This window comes from Poecilia reticulata, chromosome 21 (assembly GCF_904066995.2).
Source record: "Poecilia reticulata chromosome 21, P_reticulata-male-v2, whole genome shotgun sequence".
In the NCBI taxonomy this organism is placed as follows: domain Eukaryota; kingdom Metazoa; phylum Chordata; class Actinopteri; order Cyprinodontiformes; family Poeciliidae; genus Poecilia; species Poecilia reticulata.
Genome location: NC_088850.1, coordinates 17,012,482 through 17,029,898, shown reverse-complemented (window position 1 = coordinate 17,029,898; position 17,417 = coordinate 17,012,482). Strand labels below are relative to the sequence as shown.

The 17,417-nt window shown below is 40.2% G+C and overlaps 1 protein-coding gene and 1 long non-coding RNA gene across 5 annotated transcripts in view; one reads left to right on the top strand and one right to left on the bottom strand.

The window, feature by feature from the left end:
• The window catches only part of pak5 (p21 protein (Cdc42/Rac)-activated kinase 5), a 70,385-nt gene that overhangs the window by 43,948 nt on the left and 9,020 nt on the right, over window positions 1–17,417 (bottom strand). Inside the window, exon 1 of one of the 4 annotated variants that reach the window (XM_081602071.1) lies at window positions 2,050–2,514. The exons of 2 other annotated variants lie outside the window; for them this stretch is intronic. In XM_081602071.1, coding sequence (XP_081458197.1) covers window positions 2,050–2,104 — 55 coding nt within the window. In that variant the 5' untranslated portion in view covers window positions 2,105–2,514. Of the gene's footprint in view, window positions 1–2,049; window positions 2,515–17,417 lie in introns of those variants that run through there. One more of the 4 variants, XM_081602072.1, reaches the window with a different exon arrangement.
• Window positions 32–16,907, top strand: LOC145549657 (uncharacterized). The gene is made up of 2 exons (XR_014085497.1): window positions 32–1,661; window positions 12,221–16,907. It is a non-coding gene; the product is annotated as an uncharacterized LOC145549657 (long non-coding RNA).

Here is a 17,417-nt window from a genome sequence, read left to right as displayed (position 1 = left end):
TGCAAGAGCATCAGTCAAGGCTAAAAGTACAGCTGGTACTTTTAGTAGCATGTCTATTGAATAGCCAACTCCAAACTGGCTACTCAAGAAGATAGCATGCTAATTAACTAGCTAACATAAACGTTTCCTGATACTTAATACAGAAAAGAATAACAAAAAAAGGATATTCTGTGCAAAAATTGCTCGTTTTGGAGGTTTTCTCTTCATGTCCCACTGAGAACAGAGCCCCGGTACGCTTGGGACTTCAGCCGCTCATGAATCTGATAAACAACGAGAAGAGGTGTTTGAAAATACCATATTTATCATTCTATTTGACTAATTATAGCTAACAAGTGGAGGACTTTGCAAAATGCTTATGTTTGGCTTTCCATGGACGTTTACCCTAAAAGCAGACCACATGACGCTGAAAAAAGTCTCCAAAAATGTCAGCCGGATTAAGGGACTGGCTGAGAATTGATGAGTGGAAACTTGCGGGTCCGGATCTTGATCCAGCTCAGATGCTACCGGGTAACTTGAATTAAGCTGTATGTGCAAGAAACCCCTAAATATCTCATTGCTGAATAAGAGAAGTGGGCCAAACTTCCCTTTTGGATCCATATAACCTTCGACTAGCGGATGTCTACGAGAAGTATTTCACTAAACCTGTTTCAACCTAAAACACTAGCTTTAACTTGGTAGGATGTCATAACTTTCTTTTGTTTAATGGGTAAAAAGATTTTTTTTTTTTTTTAAAGTCCCTATGCAGTAAAAATATGCCCTTTTTCCTGCACAGCTCCAATTAGGCTGCAGAAAAAATACATGTCATTTTGGTTCTTCACAGTACAGCTCAAACAAACCAACATGCGCTGGAAAAATCCTGTAGATCTTTGAACCGTGCACGTATTAAGTCATAAATCACAGCTGTAGGGCCTTGGCACTAAGTACAGCTTGAAGAGCTAAAAATGCATTGTGTTGTACAACATGGAGAAAGAAAAAAAAAAAAACCTTTTTCTCTTCACTTGTATAATATTCTGTTCTTACATAACATTTAACACCCTGTGCACACACAAAGCAAGCATTCGCCCGCTAAGGGAATTTATACAAAGGGATTATTAAACAGTAATGTTTTCTATAGATAATAATAAATGCTGTTCCAAAGATACTTAAAGGGGCTACTGGTCCCAGGACGGAGATCCTGACTCCCAGGCTGATTTGTCTCCAAACCATCTGTCACCATCTGAGCCTCCACAGGCACTTCCCCTTCTGTGTGTGACAACACCTCGACACACACTCTGCGGTAAGAACATGAACTCTGCACATGTGTGTGCTCCGGTTATCTGTGTTGTCTATTTCTGGTTGCTACACGCGCGCATAACACGCCATGGCAACAACATGGCATATTCCTTTTGTACGCCCGGCGTTGTGATTTAGAGGCACGATTTTGACGTTGAGACGCAAAAAAAAAAAAATTACAAAACAGGTTTCCTGGATAATTTGGAAAGCAAAATGAAAGTGAAATAGTTCTTCTATCAAACGAGCTGGGGGTAGGCTGTCATCTTCCTTTGAAGAGAGAAGAATGGGAGCCATAAAGGTCAAGAGTTTTGGGTCAGCGCTCGTTTACGGCAACTTAATTTGGTTCGAGCAACAGAACATGCACCTATTTGTCTCTCTATCATCATCAGGTGAGCTCTTTGTATCCCATTACTCCAAGCTTATTCGTCAGCTCGTATCTCCTCCCCATTTGCATTTGCTCGCTCCAGACCCCGTTCCTTCAGATGATTTAATTGGCTGAAAACTGTTTACACAGAAACGCGTTTTCACCCCTCGCTCCCTGTAGACGATCCGCAGAGTCGTAAACAACTTTAGCAGATGAAGAGGCTTTTTATCATTCTCGCACAATTTCCACAACACGCTGGGAGGTTTACAGCATCCCGTATTTAAATTACATTTGAAGACTCGACATGATCGGGGAGCTTTAGCATCCTAGATTTAGGCCCTGATGATGAATGTGTCTAATCTCGCTCTTTTTATTTTATTTAATTTTGTTTTAAACGCGCTCACTGTTCTTACCTGGAAACAAACTGCCTGCTTCTTTTGAGATATCAAAGTGCTCTAGATTGTCCATGGTGAAGCTGGGATAATTAGAGCCTCCACAGATGTTGCACTTTGATGTCAAACGTCTCCTTTGATAAAGCAATTACGCATCTTGATTTTCATTCGGCCAAACAAGGAAACTGTCCTTTCCTTGAATTGCGAGCCAATAAAATCCCCGGAGGAGCGACGGTTGTTTATAGTCATCAAACTGACAAATCGGGTCAAGTCCACGACCCACTACAATCCCAAATGTTAGCTGCTACTGCTGCCACTACTACCCTGCTTGCATGCTCTGATAATTCCCAATGTGAGCCTCACAGAAAGGGGAAAAAAAATAATAAAAAATTGCCTACGCCAGCAGCCCGTGCCGACGCACAGCCAGGCGGCTTAAGCCTGGACCCAGCCCGTTTTGTTTTCACTGGCTAACTGGGTCTGACCGGCTGTGACCCACACCCCGCCAGACCTTCACTATTCACTTATGAGTCCGTCAGAGGATCAGTATTAGAACTGATAAGAGCTTGTATTTGTTTTTCTTTTCATCATTTGGGTTTGTTAACTTATTTTATTTCTGTTAACTTTATTATGTTACTTTTAGCCATTATTTTTATTTTATTTATACGACTAAATAAAATTATTTACCAGAAGCAATATTATTTTTGGACTTACTTGTTTTATCTATTTGTGTTTTATTGATTTATCTTTTATCTGCTTTTAGGGGCTGGACAGTAAATTAAGACACATGATTAATATCAATAGATAAAATGTCTCATAAAATATTAAAACATTTCACTCAGCTCTGGAACCGCACAGCACTCTGGGAGATGTAGGCAGAAGACAGACTTTAGATGCTCAACCTGTCACGGCAAACTAAGCAAGGTTGTTAGCAGCAACTAACTCACTCACTCTTTGGTTACCTAGCAACTCTCTCACTCCGTGGTTACCTAGCAACAACCCGTTGAGTAAGTGGCGCAGCAGCAGTTTCATATTTTGCCACCGCGCCTCATAACTGCTTAAAAACGAACAACACTGAGTGAAAACTATGGATAAAACAGGAGCATGTCATCAGTTTGGTGGTATTTCAGATAATTAAAACAAAAAACTAATCATTAATTATTATCGACTGATATGAAATGCTTATATGGTGATATCGTCCAGAACCTTCCACTGTTTTTGTTTTTTTTTACATCCAGCAGAAATGCTGTTTTGCTTAATTTGTTTGCAATTTGGCACACAATAAAATGACAATTTGCTGATATGACTATGTGTATATGAATTTGAGCAGCACTACAATGTGCTGCTCAAATTCATATACACATATGAATTTGAGCAGGACAGTTATATACTGTCCTAATCTATAGGACAGTATATAAGACCTCCTTTCTTGTCAAACACACACACTGCACATCCATCCATCCATCCATTTTGTTTACACCCTTGTCCCTTAGTGGGGTCGGGAGGGTTGCTGGTGCCTATCTCCAGGCCAACGTTCCGGGCGAGAGGCAGGGTCACCCTGGACAGGTCGCCAGTCTGTCGCAGACACACTGCACAAAAAAATAAATAAAAAAACGGTCTTCCTCTGATGCCAACATGTGTGGATATCAACTCTAGTGTCACAAGCTGCGCCACTGGGTCGGGGTATCACAGCCTGTTTCACGAGGCAAGGTGACGGGAAGTGTGAGAGAGAAGATAAATTGGAAGAAAGAGAAAGAAACAGCTGGTGCAGTCTGGCCTTTCGCCCACGTTGAGAGGACAGCCAGAGACAGGCCTTGAGCTGAGGACAAACACTCCAACAAAAAGCAGAAAAAGACTTTCAGAATCGCGCATTTCTCCAGCTGATGAAGTCAGAGGTCTAGTTAGCACAGAAGCACGGTGTGAAAGGTTCAAGTAGCCACTAGGTTCATGGGAAAAAAGGAGTAAATTATTAAATCATTTGAAATATTAATTGTACGAGGGTGAAAACATTTATCATTTATTCAGTTCAAACAGATCCTGTCAATTATTCAACTAAAAGGAGATGCAAACTTCTGAGTTAAGAAAGTAAATGAGACTTTAAACTCAGACTTTGACCTTACATTAAACAGTCTTCAGCTCATTGGAGCACAGAGTCTAAATTAAAACCACAAGAAATGCATCACTCTTGTCTACAGTGTGAGGCAATTATTATGTAACTCTGTACTGACCCAGTATTAATAACACAAAATGCTCATCAGCCACTTAACAAGAAGCACTTACACATACCAAGTCCCAGATACTTCAGTAAAGTCAGTGCAAAATATAAACGCCACAGTTTTAAAGTGCACTAAGGTGACACAGTTCATTCACTCTCAACAAAGTTAAGAAAGCTACTATAAAGTTTTGATAAAGTGTCAGGTAAAACAGACACACAGCACATATACAAGAGTTTGTGCCTCGGCCAGTTAGCTGAAGTGCTAAGCTACATTTAGCAAGTTTCTTCTCGGTTTTGAAATCTCGTTTCAGTGTCACTCCAGCTACTGTGGACAAATTTCACATAAACAGTTGACTTTCTGCTTCATAAACCTTCAGAATAGGTTTCTCTTTCACTATGAAGATCACCGTAAAATACTTTGTTATGGAAATCCAGATTTGTTCAATTTTTGCACATTGAAATAGGGCACTCATTTTAAAATGTGAATAAACGACTAAAAATAATATCACAGAAAGTTGGTCACACAACCTACTGGAGTTGAATTTAGTCAGGGTATGTCTTAGAAATGAAATGATCGGGAGACACCCTTTAAAAAAAAGAAACACTTCTGCGTAAAAAAAAACAACACACACCACTTTTAAGGGTTTCTCTCCCTCTCTGAGTGAGCAGAAACACACATGCAGAGGACTTAGATAAGCAGTGTGGAGGTGGGGAGCTGCAGACTAAATACAGAAAGAGACATCTAGAATTATGGCAGCTGAGGCTGATTTGACTCTGCAAACCTCCTCCCCTCTTCGAGAGAATCATTACAAGCCACACGTCTGACTGCATCAGAACACGACCATACATATAAGTATATATGTAGTCCATGTTGCAACATTGGAAGACTATACATTAGTTCTGCTTGCAAAACCAAATAAACAAACAAACGAATCAATATCAGTAAAAATCTGCAAACTTCAACCCAACTACTTGGACGTATTTGTTTGAAAGCCCAAAAACAATCAGTAGTATATGACAGTTGGCAATATTTGGCTCCCTTAGCAGTCATTTGCAAACATAAGCCAGTGGATTTGCAAAGCATTTTGTTCTTGAAAAGCAGAACTCCAACAGAAAACCCCACGCTTAAATAAAAAAAAAACAAAAGAACTGGCATCCATTATGCGGTAGCAGTGGACAGTCAGATGACGTACCTCAACAATGGAACGTGAACAGTAGTGGGGGATAAAAGCATATAGCAAAAGCTAACTTGCATGTCAAACAAAGCCTGAGCCGCATGGTGTTAGTTTCAGCGCTCCAGGGCTAACATCTGTATGCAGACACCGTCAGCTGCCAGATTGCAGAGACAAATGTTTCTTCTTTTGAATCTAAGAGCAGGTTTTTCAGAGTACAAGCCTGATAAAAAAAAGAGATTGATAGACAGCACTGGAGGGCAAACATTGACAATTTTGTGTTACCAGCTGTACGTGTGTGTGTGTCTAAGGCGTTGACAATACAGCCACATCAAGAACATTCATTGCTGTATGTTCCTCATCTTGATTCAAATTTTTAAAATGGGTATTATGGGGAATTATGTAAAATAGATGTTTCTTTTATGCTTGTTTGAGGAATCCTTGAATCTCCCGTGGCAACCATTCTGGGGTTGCTCTCACAAAGCGCCGTCTGTTTCCACAAAGCTCCACCTTGGAGCCAAGTCATGCTTGATATATGCAACATTTTATACAACTGAAGGTAACAGTTACTTGATTGTGCTATAAAACGGGATTACGTGCCTGGAAGATAGACAGCACACAGAAAGTATACCCTTTAAGGCCACAAGTTATAGAAACAAATTAAATGTGAAGTTTTAAAGAAACGCAGTTTGTTAGAAAAATGTAAATTGAACATAATTATCATAATATGAAACGGTTCTTTAACAGTAACGTGACGGATGTCTCTTGGACAATAGACCGGACCCAACAGTGTTCAGCTCTTATGTACTAGTGCTTTTCTAGGCTAAAAGCACTCAAATGCTTAAAAGCCTTCTCCTTTGCAGGCCATTATCCACCAAAGCATGTTAAACCCTTGACTTAATCGTTCATTATTGAAAACTCAGCAAGAAGCCTTTCCTCCTGGTGTTATGGGAAAATGGTTCACGGTGAGATGTAAAAATGTAGGTTAAGGATCTGTCAAGTCAGCCGCTCCGTGGTGTGGCTGAATTTAAGAGGGCGAAGCTGCAGCAGGCTGGGACAGCGGTGCCTTAAAGGAGACGTCGCTGCTCCAAAGTGGGAGTGGGAATGTGTGTTTTACAGCCGTAAACAGTGGTGAAAGTCCACGCAGAGAAATCAATATCAAGAACTTATTGAAACCTTACTATGGATATTAAGGAAATTAGACCCTTCAAGGTAGGGAATTAGTCACAGAGGCTAATTTTCATGTTTAGTCCACAAAATGTGGTGCATAAATTACATAAAAAGATTAAAGCGCACAATTTGTTAAATTATAGAATAATAACAGGTTTTAAAAGATAAAAATAAAAAATAATAATAATAACATGCTCTTTCATTCTGTTGGTACAGTATTCAGAAAGTTTCCCAAACACAGCGTTCCTCAAACCTTTTGTCGCGTTTTTTTAATTTCTCAAGACCTGTAGGCCATAATTCTTTTTTTTTTTTAAATAACTATATTAGCAAGACAATAAATTATTACCTGCTCAACATTAAATTAAGCTTGAATTATTGTAATCAAGCAATAAATGAATCAGTGTTGTGTGGGAAACGGATATAAGGGGCAGTAAAAAAAAAAATAAAAATCTCTGCTGCACTTTGGACATTTTCCGCATGTCCCTTTTCATATGGACAAGTTTAGATTTTGCTTCAGGAAATCATTTACAGAACTGGTTTAATGAATCAAAATAAACTTAATCCTTATTGGTTCATGTGTTTTAAAAGCAATCCATCGATCTATTGTTACACCAAAACACTTATCACCCTGTACTATTGAGGTTCCAATGTTATGTATAGATCTGGTCTCTATTTACAGACTTTAAGAAGACACACACACAGCAATATAAACACTGCATTATGCAACCAGTCAGATATCACAACCATCACGACAGACAGTTCTTCTGCACCCCGCGGCTATTTTATTTTCATGAAAACAGCCACCTGCGTTCAGCTGACATGAATGTATTAATACATCATTAATATTAATGCTAAAATACAGAGAACCCCGTGTAGATCCCTGAGATACACCAAGATAACAGTCAACTATTTCAGATTGTATTTTTTTCCATCTTTATCGCAAGGATGAAGATCTAGGTGGAAAAAATATCCAGACGCCATTGTGAAGGTTTCAAATCTTTCTAGATCTATGAAGCCTTTATATTTTAAGTGAAAAAATTAAAATGACATCACTCAAAACAGACAAGTACTGAGCTTTAGCCTAGCCGTTACAGTAAAAATGCCCTTCAGCAGGAGAAAGCGCCAAGTCTGGTAAATGACACGCTTATTGGAGGCAATGTTTGGATTGGTTGCAGGAATGTAAGCTAACCAGGTTGCTAATTACTGAGCTTTTACAGAGTAGACTCCACAAAACAGAGAAGTACTCCATGTTGTACACCAGCCAATATGAAAAGGTGTTTTTTTTTTTTTTGCTTATTCCAAACACATGAATGATTCTGCCGATGGCATCCTGTGTTAACCAAAAGCAGAGACACTCTACATTTCTAAATTCACATTTTCAGTGTTTTGTGTGTGTGTGTGTGTGTGTGTGTGTGTGTGTGTGTGTGTGTGTGTGTGTGTGTGTGTGTGTGTGTATGTGTGTGTGTGTGTGTCTAAATCCAGTGAAAACTTGCTGTACAATGACAGCGTTGGGACTCGATGCTCTGATTAGCAGCATGGAGATGTTACCATCACTTAACATCTTTGCAAAGCCACGCATAAAGGTGTGTGAAAACGTCTTCATCCAGGTCAAGCTGTGACAAGGATTGCTGTTGGTCACGTGATTCCAACGACAAATCAGTCAAGGGCATCGAGGAGTGGGGGGGAATGTGAGATTTTGGCAGATAATGCTGGTCGGAATATTTCGAGATAACAGCAGTAGACTGTGCTGTTTATGCCACTGCTTGGAGCCACCTCAAGTGTCACAACTAATCCCGAGGAAGCACGCACGCAGTGATGGAGCAAAGTGTGGCCTCGTTTTAAAGAGCAAAAGGCCATGTGACCCTGCACTCATGGACAGAAAGGAAAAGGGATGAGAAAGTCCAGCAATCGGGGGTCAGACATGTTTGGTTTTGCGAGAGCCGCCGACGTGTGCCGTGTTCGCTTGCAAAGGTTTGAGCTATTTCTCAAAATGAATTAAAAGCTAATGCCAAAAAAAAAGGGCAAAAAATAGAAACACGAGAGCAGGAAGGCATGAGTAAACCCATGTATGCGTGCTCTATATCACAGCTGAACTCCAAGCATATCAGCGTAAACGAATCTGCCAGCAACGATTGCCGTTCTTGCCTTAAATTTCAGCAAGCACAATAGTTTCATGCTCCAAATTAAAAGCGAGGTTTGCTAATAGCATTGCTCGGTAATTGCAGTGGAAACAAACAGCAGCGCAGACACAATGCAGTTTGGGGGGGGGGAGTTATCTCCGTAAGACAGCCCACTGTGACTCACGGCTCCAACAATAGACCACACATGGGAGCAGAGAGATAAGTCTAACCTACAAACGGAGCAGTGATACTTATAAAACATTGATTTAGTAGCGCTGCAGTGGACCAATCACGTGAAATCATCCCCCCTGCTGCACACTTTTAAACCAGTCACTCAGAGCCAACATCTGACTACTTTCACTTCCCCTCCATTTGTCTGTGGCTACAGATAGTAGATGGAAGCGTGTACCTGGTGACCTACATTGCCGCTGGTCACTTCTACACACAATATGGTGTAGAAAGCAGCCCTCGGCTAGACTTGAGCGACGGGAACAGAGGCTAGCTGTAAAATGCATGCAGTTCTGTTAGAAGGTCTGTATAGTGTTGCATTCAAAGGATTGTGTTGATTATGTAAAACAGCAAGGTGTCAAAGGTTCAGGGTAAAAAGGACGCAGATAAGCTATTCTTGACTGAATGAAGGTAAATCAAGCAGGTCATCCGCCTGCTCTGTCACAGATTTCCTGTGATGGAACGGCGCCTCTAATAAGACGAAGGGTGGTGCGAAATGTGATCTACATTGCATTGAAAACGTATTGCCTAGGATTTTGTCGTACGCCTTTAATATATCTTACTGGACTTTAACGTGGCAGGCCGACACAATGCATCGCACGCTTCTAAAATAGATACAAACAGAAATCAGAAAACCTTGGTGTGAACTTAATTCAGCAACTCCCGAATAAGTACTTCAATCAATCAACCAGCTATATTTATACCATTAGGTAGATTTTATGGCACTTTATCTTTAAAACAAAGCTCAAGTTCAGCCAGACTTGGCTTCAGAGTAAACCTGAACTGCAATCTTTTAGTATCGCCATGTATTTTAAAATGGATATGAAATGAATATGCTTTGATCTAAACCATTTTATTGTAGCTCTCACTTTACGCTTAGTGGTTGTCGTCACGATGGAAGGTGAACTCTGACCCCAGTCTCAAACCTTTTGAAGGCTGACAGGCATCGGTCAGTATTTAGTTACGTCCATTTTCTTATTTGGACATTATTTACAACGACCCAAATTTCCTGTCCTTAGAAGTTAATAATGGTGTCCAACAAACCTTCAGTGATCAGCTGAATTTATACTGAGATTAAATTACAAAACAGGTGATTAGGTCACTTCCAGGGGCAATTTGTAGTATAGATTTCTTTTATTGATCTTCGACTCCTTTACATTAAAGGGGTCGCTAATTACAAATGCTTGCCACTATATCCAGACTTTTGTTTGTTAGGAATCAAAAACATGTATCTTTTTATATCCACCACTACAAAATCCAACATGCATTGAAGTTTGTGGCTGTAACATGAAAAATTGTGGGGAAATGAAAAGGCCTTGCGTATCTCACTGGTAACAGCCGAGGGGAAAACTATCCCTCAGACCTGTGAGAAAACAGGCTTCACTGCCATTTATGTGCAGATAATCGATGCTCGTTGCTTTCGGTTGAGTATAAACAGTGTTCCCCATAGGCTGGATCTGAAATCTGACTAAAGTGCACTTTTTACACAATGTTACTGGCTTCTGCAAGGTCCTCTTGCAGCTTTTGCACAGGACAAACGATACATAGGGATTCAGAATGCATGTAGGCCAATATTTATCTCTCTGCAGGCGGTAATATCTGCGGTGCCTCGACGCTGCGTCTCACACACAATGCATGAGGCAAGTACTGTACTAAACGAGGCAGAGAAAATCAGCACCGAATGGTTAAGAGTGTCAGTCGTATTGATCTGACAAATGGCAATTCAATTTAGGCACAGGCCCAAAAACAATATACAGTAGATGGTCAACATGGGCAACAATCTACATCTAAACTCAAGATGTCCAAATAAGCAAATGCCCCTGACTCAGCAGGACTCTACAGATTGCATTTACAGTGGATTTGATTTTACAGTGGATTTGATTTCCACTGTTGATTTTCATTTATAGTGGATTTGATTTTTTTATTTAAAAATAAATAAATTTAAAAAAAAACGTTTTTTGTGGTAAAAGTGGCCTTTATTTGCAATATATTAGACAGGAAATGGGTAGAGACAGAAGAACAAAGACATGCAGGAAATGATCATCGGACGATTCCGGGGCGTCTGCTCGACCGCTACGCCACGCGAAACCCCGAATTTACCACCTTTAATATGTCTTGCACAGTTTTGCTGAACAGCAAACAAATATGTTTGGGGGTTAAAATGTGAAAAAAAAAAACATTAATTTAGTTAGAGACGTTTTCACACAGCAATGACCAGTTCACAAGACAAGACGATACACAACGCTCCCAACGTTAGAAAAATAGAGTAGACGATCACATTCTGTGCAGAAAAGAATTCAAGTGTCGTTAGCAGCTAGCACACAGCATATACCAGTATTCCCAAAATGCTGCCAACATGAGCGGTCTATGTCCATATGAAGCCAAGCAGGAACTTCCAAACTAGAATCTCAAATATCTTCAGCTCTAGAAAAAACTGAGACCACTAAAAGTGATCAGGTTCTCTGATTTGACTTCTTATAGGTATATGTTTGAGTAAAATAAACATTGTTCTTTTATTCAATGAACTACTGACATGTCTCTGACATTTCAAGCAAAAATTTTGTTTTTATCTGCAGAAAATGAGAAATGATCAAACTAAAAAGATGCAGTGCTTCTGCATCTAAGTTCATATTCGCTTATAAACAACAATGCTAATGTTTTAACTCAGGAAGAGTTCAGAAATCAATAATTCGTGGAGTAACCTGGAGCTTCTGTAATCTTCACACTTCCAGAAAATAGAATAAATAAGAAAGACAGAATGAAAACATCCACTTCGGGCTATATGGTCTGATGAAACTAACCACCAACCTTTCGATGGTTATTCATAGAAAAATAAAAAAAATAGAAGAAATTTGGCACAAATACAACATTAAACATTGCTATCTTAAATGAACAACACCTTGTAATAGAGTTTATTGAGGTATCAGGTAGGTCGTGTTTCTCACAACCAATCTACGTCCAAGAGGCAGAGACAACAAGTTGAGTTAGATCTGCTGTTTCCCGTGCTGAATAATTTAAAACTACACACAGTAAGATAATGGAGAACCGTGGTAGGTAACGCGTCAACCCCTCGCTTGATGTCATTAATATAAATCAATAAACACAAAACAACATATCTCCATTCTGGACGGAAAACATACGCAGCACGTTTAGCTGAAGAAAAAATTCTGAGATGAAACTCTAGGTGCAGAGTGTAGCTGGAAAACTACATCTGACTCCTCACTAGTCTTTTCACAACACAGACTCTTGACTACATGCACAACTAAATATAGCCTTTCTTCTCTCTTCAGCACGCAACTTCTGAGCTAATGTGGGCCGCCAGGCAGTGGTGGGCCTTGGTGTGAAAAGAGGACGTGCGTCCAGCGGAGACGCTCCCATCAGCGGATCGGAGCTGCGCGGCATCTGAGGCTCAGCCGCAGACTCATACCATTCCGCATGACTTCCCACGCTGATGTTTGCTGATAACATACCGGAATTAGGACCACGGTGGGTCTGGATGTGAGGGGTGCAGAAAGATCGAGTCTGTTCTCAATCCCAAACATTTCTACCCCAGATAGGAAACTCCAAGAACTCTTGAAATGTGATCGTATTTCTTTTTTTTTCTTCATTGACATTGTGAAACACTTTCTCGAGCCATCTCTGCTGCTTAACTTGTACACCAAGGTACAATCTCTTTTTCAACTGCTGCCTGTTATCCTTCCATTTATGTCCATTCATTTCACACTCATTGATCCTTAATGCTCATCAGATACTTGAACGTAAAAGCTGTAAATACTTTGCAGTTCAGCCACCTATATCTCAAACTCAATACGCTGAGAAAGATCATTTTCAAAAGACTCTGCTTTGTCATTAATATCAAGCTCTACGAGGTATCAGAAAGTGTCACTGTGCTTGAAAAATTGTCATTTAAATTTCATGCTGAAATAGATTTTTTACATATTGGGGGTGATGTTTGGATTCATCATAGTTCCAAATCTTTTTAAATAATCAGCATGAAGGTCCCTCTAGAAACTCCAGATACCAGTTTATCGTCTACTATCTGTGATTGCTCCTCTGTGCACGCCTTGCCAAACCGCATCATAGATCAGGTCAACTAGATTCCCTATTGGATCCTAGATTGGGCCACAGGGGTTACCACAAGGACAAATGGTGAAAAACAGAGAGACTGCACCTGCTTGCTGCCCAGTTGTGTCATGTGGGCTTTTTCAGAGAGCAGCTGACACACCAGTTGTTAAAAATTATAATGTTTAAACCAATATACTTATAAAGCAGAAATATGTTTCTCTCAATTTTGCCCGCACACACAGTTCAGAGATTTCTTCACGTCGTTTCCCTCAGTGGTTCTTGGTGCAGAACAGGGTTTTTCCAAGTGGTTCAGGTTGTTTGAAACAGTGCAGTGTTAAAGCAATTGGTGACCAATCGAACAGAGTTTACCTGACTATCAGATGTGAAACTCTGGTTGGGACAAAACACCTGTCATCTAGAAAAAAAACAAAAAACGATTGGAGAGTCTACATGCAACAAGGAACTTAAGTGCCGCAGTTTTGCAGTCATAAAGTGGTCCAGTGAATACTGCTGGAAAGTAGTATTAGTATACAGTAAATACAAAGCATTGATTGGAATAAAGTAAAGCAGTGGAACTTGGCATCACCTATTCCTAAATGAGTTGGCTTGGTATTGTGATTGGGACGTGTCTAACTAATAAGCGAGGATGTAAATTAATAGTCAGTCAGCAAAACAAATGATTGTAGATCGCTGAGCCACTGAATGGGCTTAGTCATTTATTGTCATTCAGAGACAATGTTTGCTTGTGAAGACGCGAACCAACACCCACAAGCTTTGAAATTCATTTTGCACTACTTAGAGACACAAACATACACACTAACACACACACCGACTCACACCAAGAGGACCGAGTGAAGATAGCTGACAAACTAGCAGCCATATTTGCCTCGTCTGCCTGTGAACCACAAGGGGCAGAGTAATCACACCCCCTTAAACAGAATGTTTCCCATTACCGAGTTCACATACACTCATACGCACACATGCATTGACGCATGATCCATTTCTGCAGATGGATAAATTATAGGGAATGAAATACTCTGTGGCACAGTCGCACGAGGCAGAGGAAATAAAGAGGCTTAGCTGGAAGGGTAATAGTACTTCAAGGGGAAAAACAAACCCAAATAATTCATATTGCATTGTAGCGTGCTGCATAAACACACAATTAGGAGAACTGTTTTATAAATGGAGCACAGCAAAAGAAGTAAGACGGTTCCCTGCAAGGGTAACGAGGGCAAGAGACCTTGATCCTGCTATGAACTTTTTTAATAAAAAAAAAGCCTTAGTTTGTTGTAAAACTGATAAATTGTTGGTACAACAAAACAAACCACACCCAAACCATCTGAATCAACTTTCTGGCGATGCATCTTTCCAGTGATTTATTCCAATTCTCAGTAGATTCTCTCTCATTAGCAGTTAGCAGGCAGCCAAAGAAGTAAAACAAAGAAAAGCAGCCCATTTATATTACAGCGGCATACACTTTCCCCTTCCTCCTTCCTCCTTCACTTCTCCTCTCTAATGCTGATTGAGGACTTGCGCCTCTTAAACACGCCAGGGGGTTCAAAGGAAGCTCTTGCCAGGATTAATTGGAGCTACATGCGAGTGTTCAACAACTAAAGCTGCTCAACAATGAAGCGGCTTCAATGAAACCAAAAGCCGGTGTAAAACAAACTCCCCTGGAGTACAAATAGCTAACAAGTGAATAAACCTGTTAAAGCACACTTCCAGAGAGCTGGTGTAAGTCAACATGGACAATCAGTGTGACACCATCTCACCTGGACTGTCCTGCTTCAGACAATAAGATGGATTTTATGTTTTTGTAAAGTTACAATCAATAACTAGAATACAGTTTGTTAGCATCTTATTGGGGGCAAAATGACGTTTTATAAGTCATTTTATAAGTACAAACTGGCTGCTAATAAACTAAAAGGTTTGTCAATTCTGTGCAAAATAGCGCCAGTTATATCAGATGGCACAAAAGCTGCCTGTAAGTTGTATATTTCAAATCTGGCAACATATTTTAAGATTTAAATCTGATCTGTGTGTCTGGGTGATCTGTGTTTTTAACCCGAGTGAAGTTGGTCGCACCACCTTTCTTAACATCTTTAAAATGATACTGGCACAAACGAAAACGTAGCACAATTTTGTCTGACTTGAAGAAGGTGGAGGGGTCAACTTCACTCAGGCGCCATTTTAACATACGTTATCTATGACCTGTATACATGGCTGTATGTTTACATCTTTGTCCAGCTCGTCCCTTCTTGCCAGTACGTCATTGAGATTTGTGGAGCGTATCCCTAAAAGTGACATTGTTCACCTCGGCTGTTTATCTCTGCAGCTCTTCAAAGGTACCTGCCTCTGTCTGGTCAGGCAGACTGCCACACATCTCAAGGTTTGTTCTTGTTTCGCACTCTTCCTGTATCTGATAGCTTCGAAGATGTCCTTTGAGATGTTCAAAGTGTGGTATATTCTCTCATAACCTAGCCCTGCTTTAATCTTTAGCCCTGAGAAATTTCCTGAAGGTTTCTATGAAAACATCGGCGTGCAATGCCGTGCCATTGGTTGAATGCTTTAATCAACTGAGCAAGTGCGTACGAGAGCTCTGTTCTTACAGAACGCCATAAGCTGCCTGCCTAAAAGTGTGTGCGTGTCATGTTGGTGCATATTTATTTAGTCTTGCAACGCTTCCAACACTGGCCCGTGAGTTTATGCGTCTACTTGTGCAGCAATTATGCAGCACACAAAAATGTTCACACAAATTATGACAAAACATTCCAGTGGGGGACTATTATGTCCCCTGACTTCCAGGCTAAACACTAAATCAAGACATTCGTTCTTCATCTGAAGACGAGAGATGAGTCCCATCCAAGTTGCAACATTCTCCACCCTCAAATACCGACATCATAAATGTGTCAGAGCATTTGTCCAGTATGCCGACTCGGTGTTGACATGTGAACCCGTCCTCTCTGTGTTTGACCAGAAGCATGGCAGGAATCCTGATTGAAAGCTCAAACTGGGAATTGAATGGAACTTGTTTTTATGGAGCCACAAATCAAATGTTAGGGCAGATTTGATTGCTTTTCCTCAAATAAATCATTGTCCACTGACCTAATCTAGTCAGAGGGTAATCTATCCTGCATAATTAGTTTACCAAAATGGAGCTCTAAGGTGCCTGTAATGCTGATTGTAAGGATTTTAGTCTATTAGTCTGTACAAATGGGATTCCAAGAGCTTTCTGGTGAGTGTGAGAGCAATGTTTGGCTTTTGTCGAGTCTCAGCTGTTGTTTTGCAAAAGAGGTTTCTCAATCTATGTAAAATCCATAACTGTATCTGTGCTTGACCCAGCAAATGTCAAATCATACCTGCTTATTTAATACCAGCGTCATGTCAGAGGACACAATATTGCTTTAGTTTACAATTAAGTCAAATCTAGAATAATGTAATTGGGATATTTCCTTTGTGTAAAATCAAAAAATTATAAATGTCTTGGATTTCAGGCATTTAGGAACACAGACCATTGGGTCAATAATGTTAAAACATTGGTTTTCTAAACGTGAAACTGTAGAATATGAACTTTGACATCCAACTAAGCAGGGCAGTCCTAAATCTTTGGACATGTTGAAATATTCAGAGAAGCCATATTTGCCACTGCAAGATAAACTATATGAGTTCAGTTCAAATGTCAAAGCAGTGACCCAATAATAACACAATTTACACTCATGCTAAGATATGCAAACACTCTGTCTGCACTGATGAAGATTTCCCCCAAAAGCTGGATTGCTTGAAGTGGCTCCTAATGAGAGCGGCCGTACTTCCTGATTATTTCAGCTGATAATCACATGACCAATTTCGGATACTCAGAAAACATTGTGAACTTTCACCATCAGGTATTTCATCCTGAAATATATATATATATATATATATATATATATATATAAAAGGAAATGGGGAGCAAGCATCAAAAGTGAACCGCTGTGAATCCTACACCCCAAAAGCCGATTACAGACTAGACAACGTCTGTAACGGGTTCACAGATTTCTGTGCAACAAAATCAGAGCACGCAACTATTTCGCTCTGTGACTGGAGATTACTGAATAAAACAGTAAAAGCCCACTGCTGCTCCATCAATGTCTTTTCAGTTCTATTTAAAATGTGACTGAAGTGACTCACCCTTGCTATTCTTACTTTTTTTTTTTTTACATCCATTTGAAATTAATAGTCACTTCTAAGCTTTCAAAATCGTCCTGGCCAAAGGTTGGTTTGCACAGGATCAGATACATGATGGTCACACTGAGCCACTGCTGCTGCATGTTTTTTTTCCATGAGTACCTCCCAGATGGCAGATGCCGTGTGGATACGCAGAGGATGCTGCGATGCAAACTTTCCTGCAACTGCAGCCTGCATCATCAACCTTTGAAGTCTCCC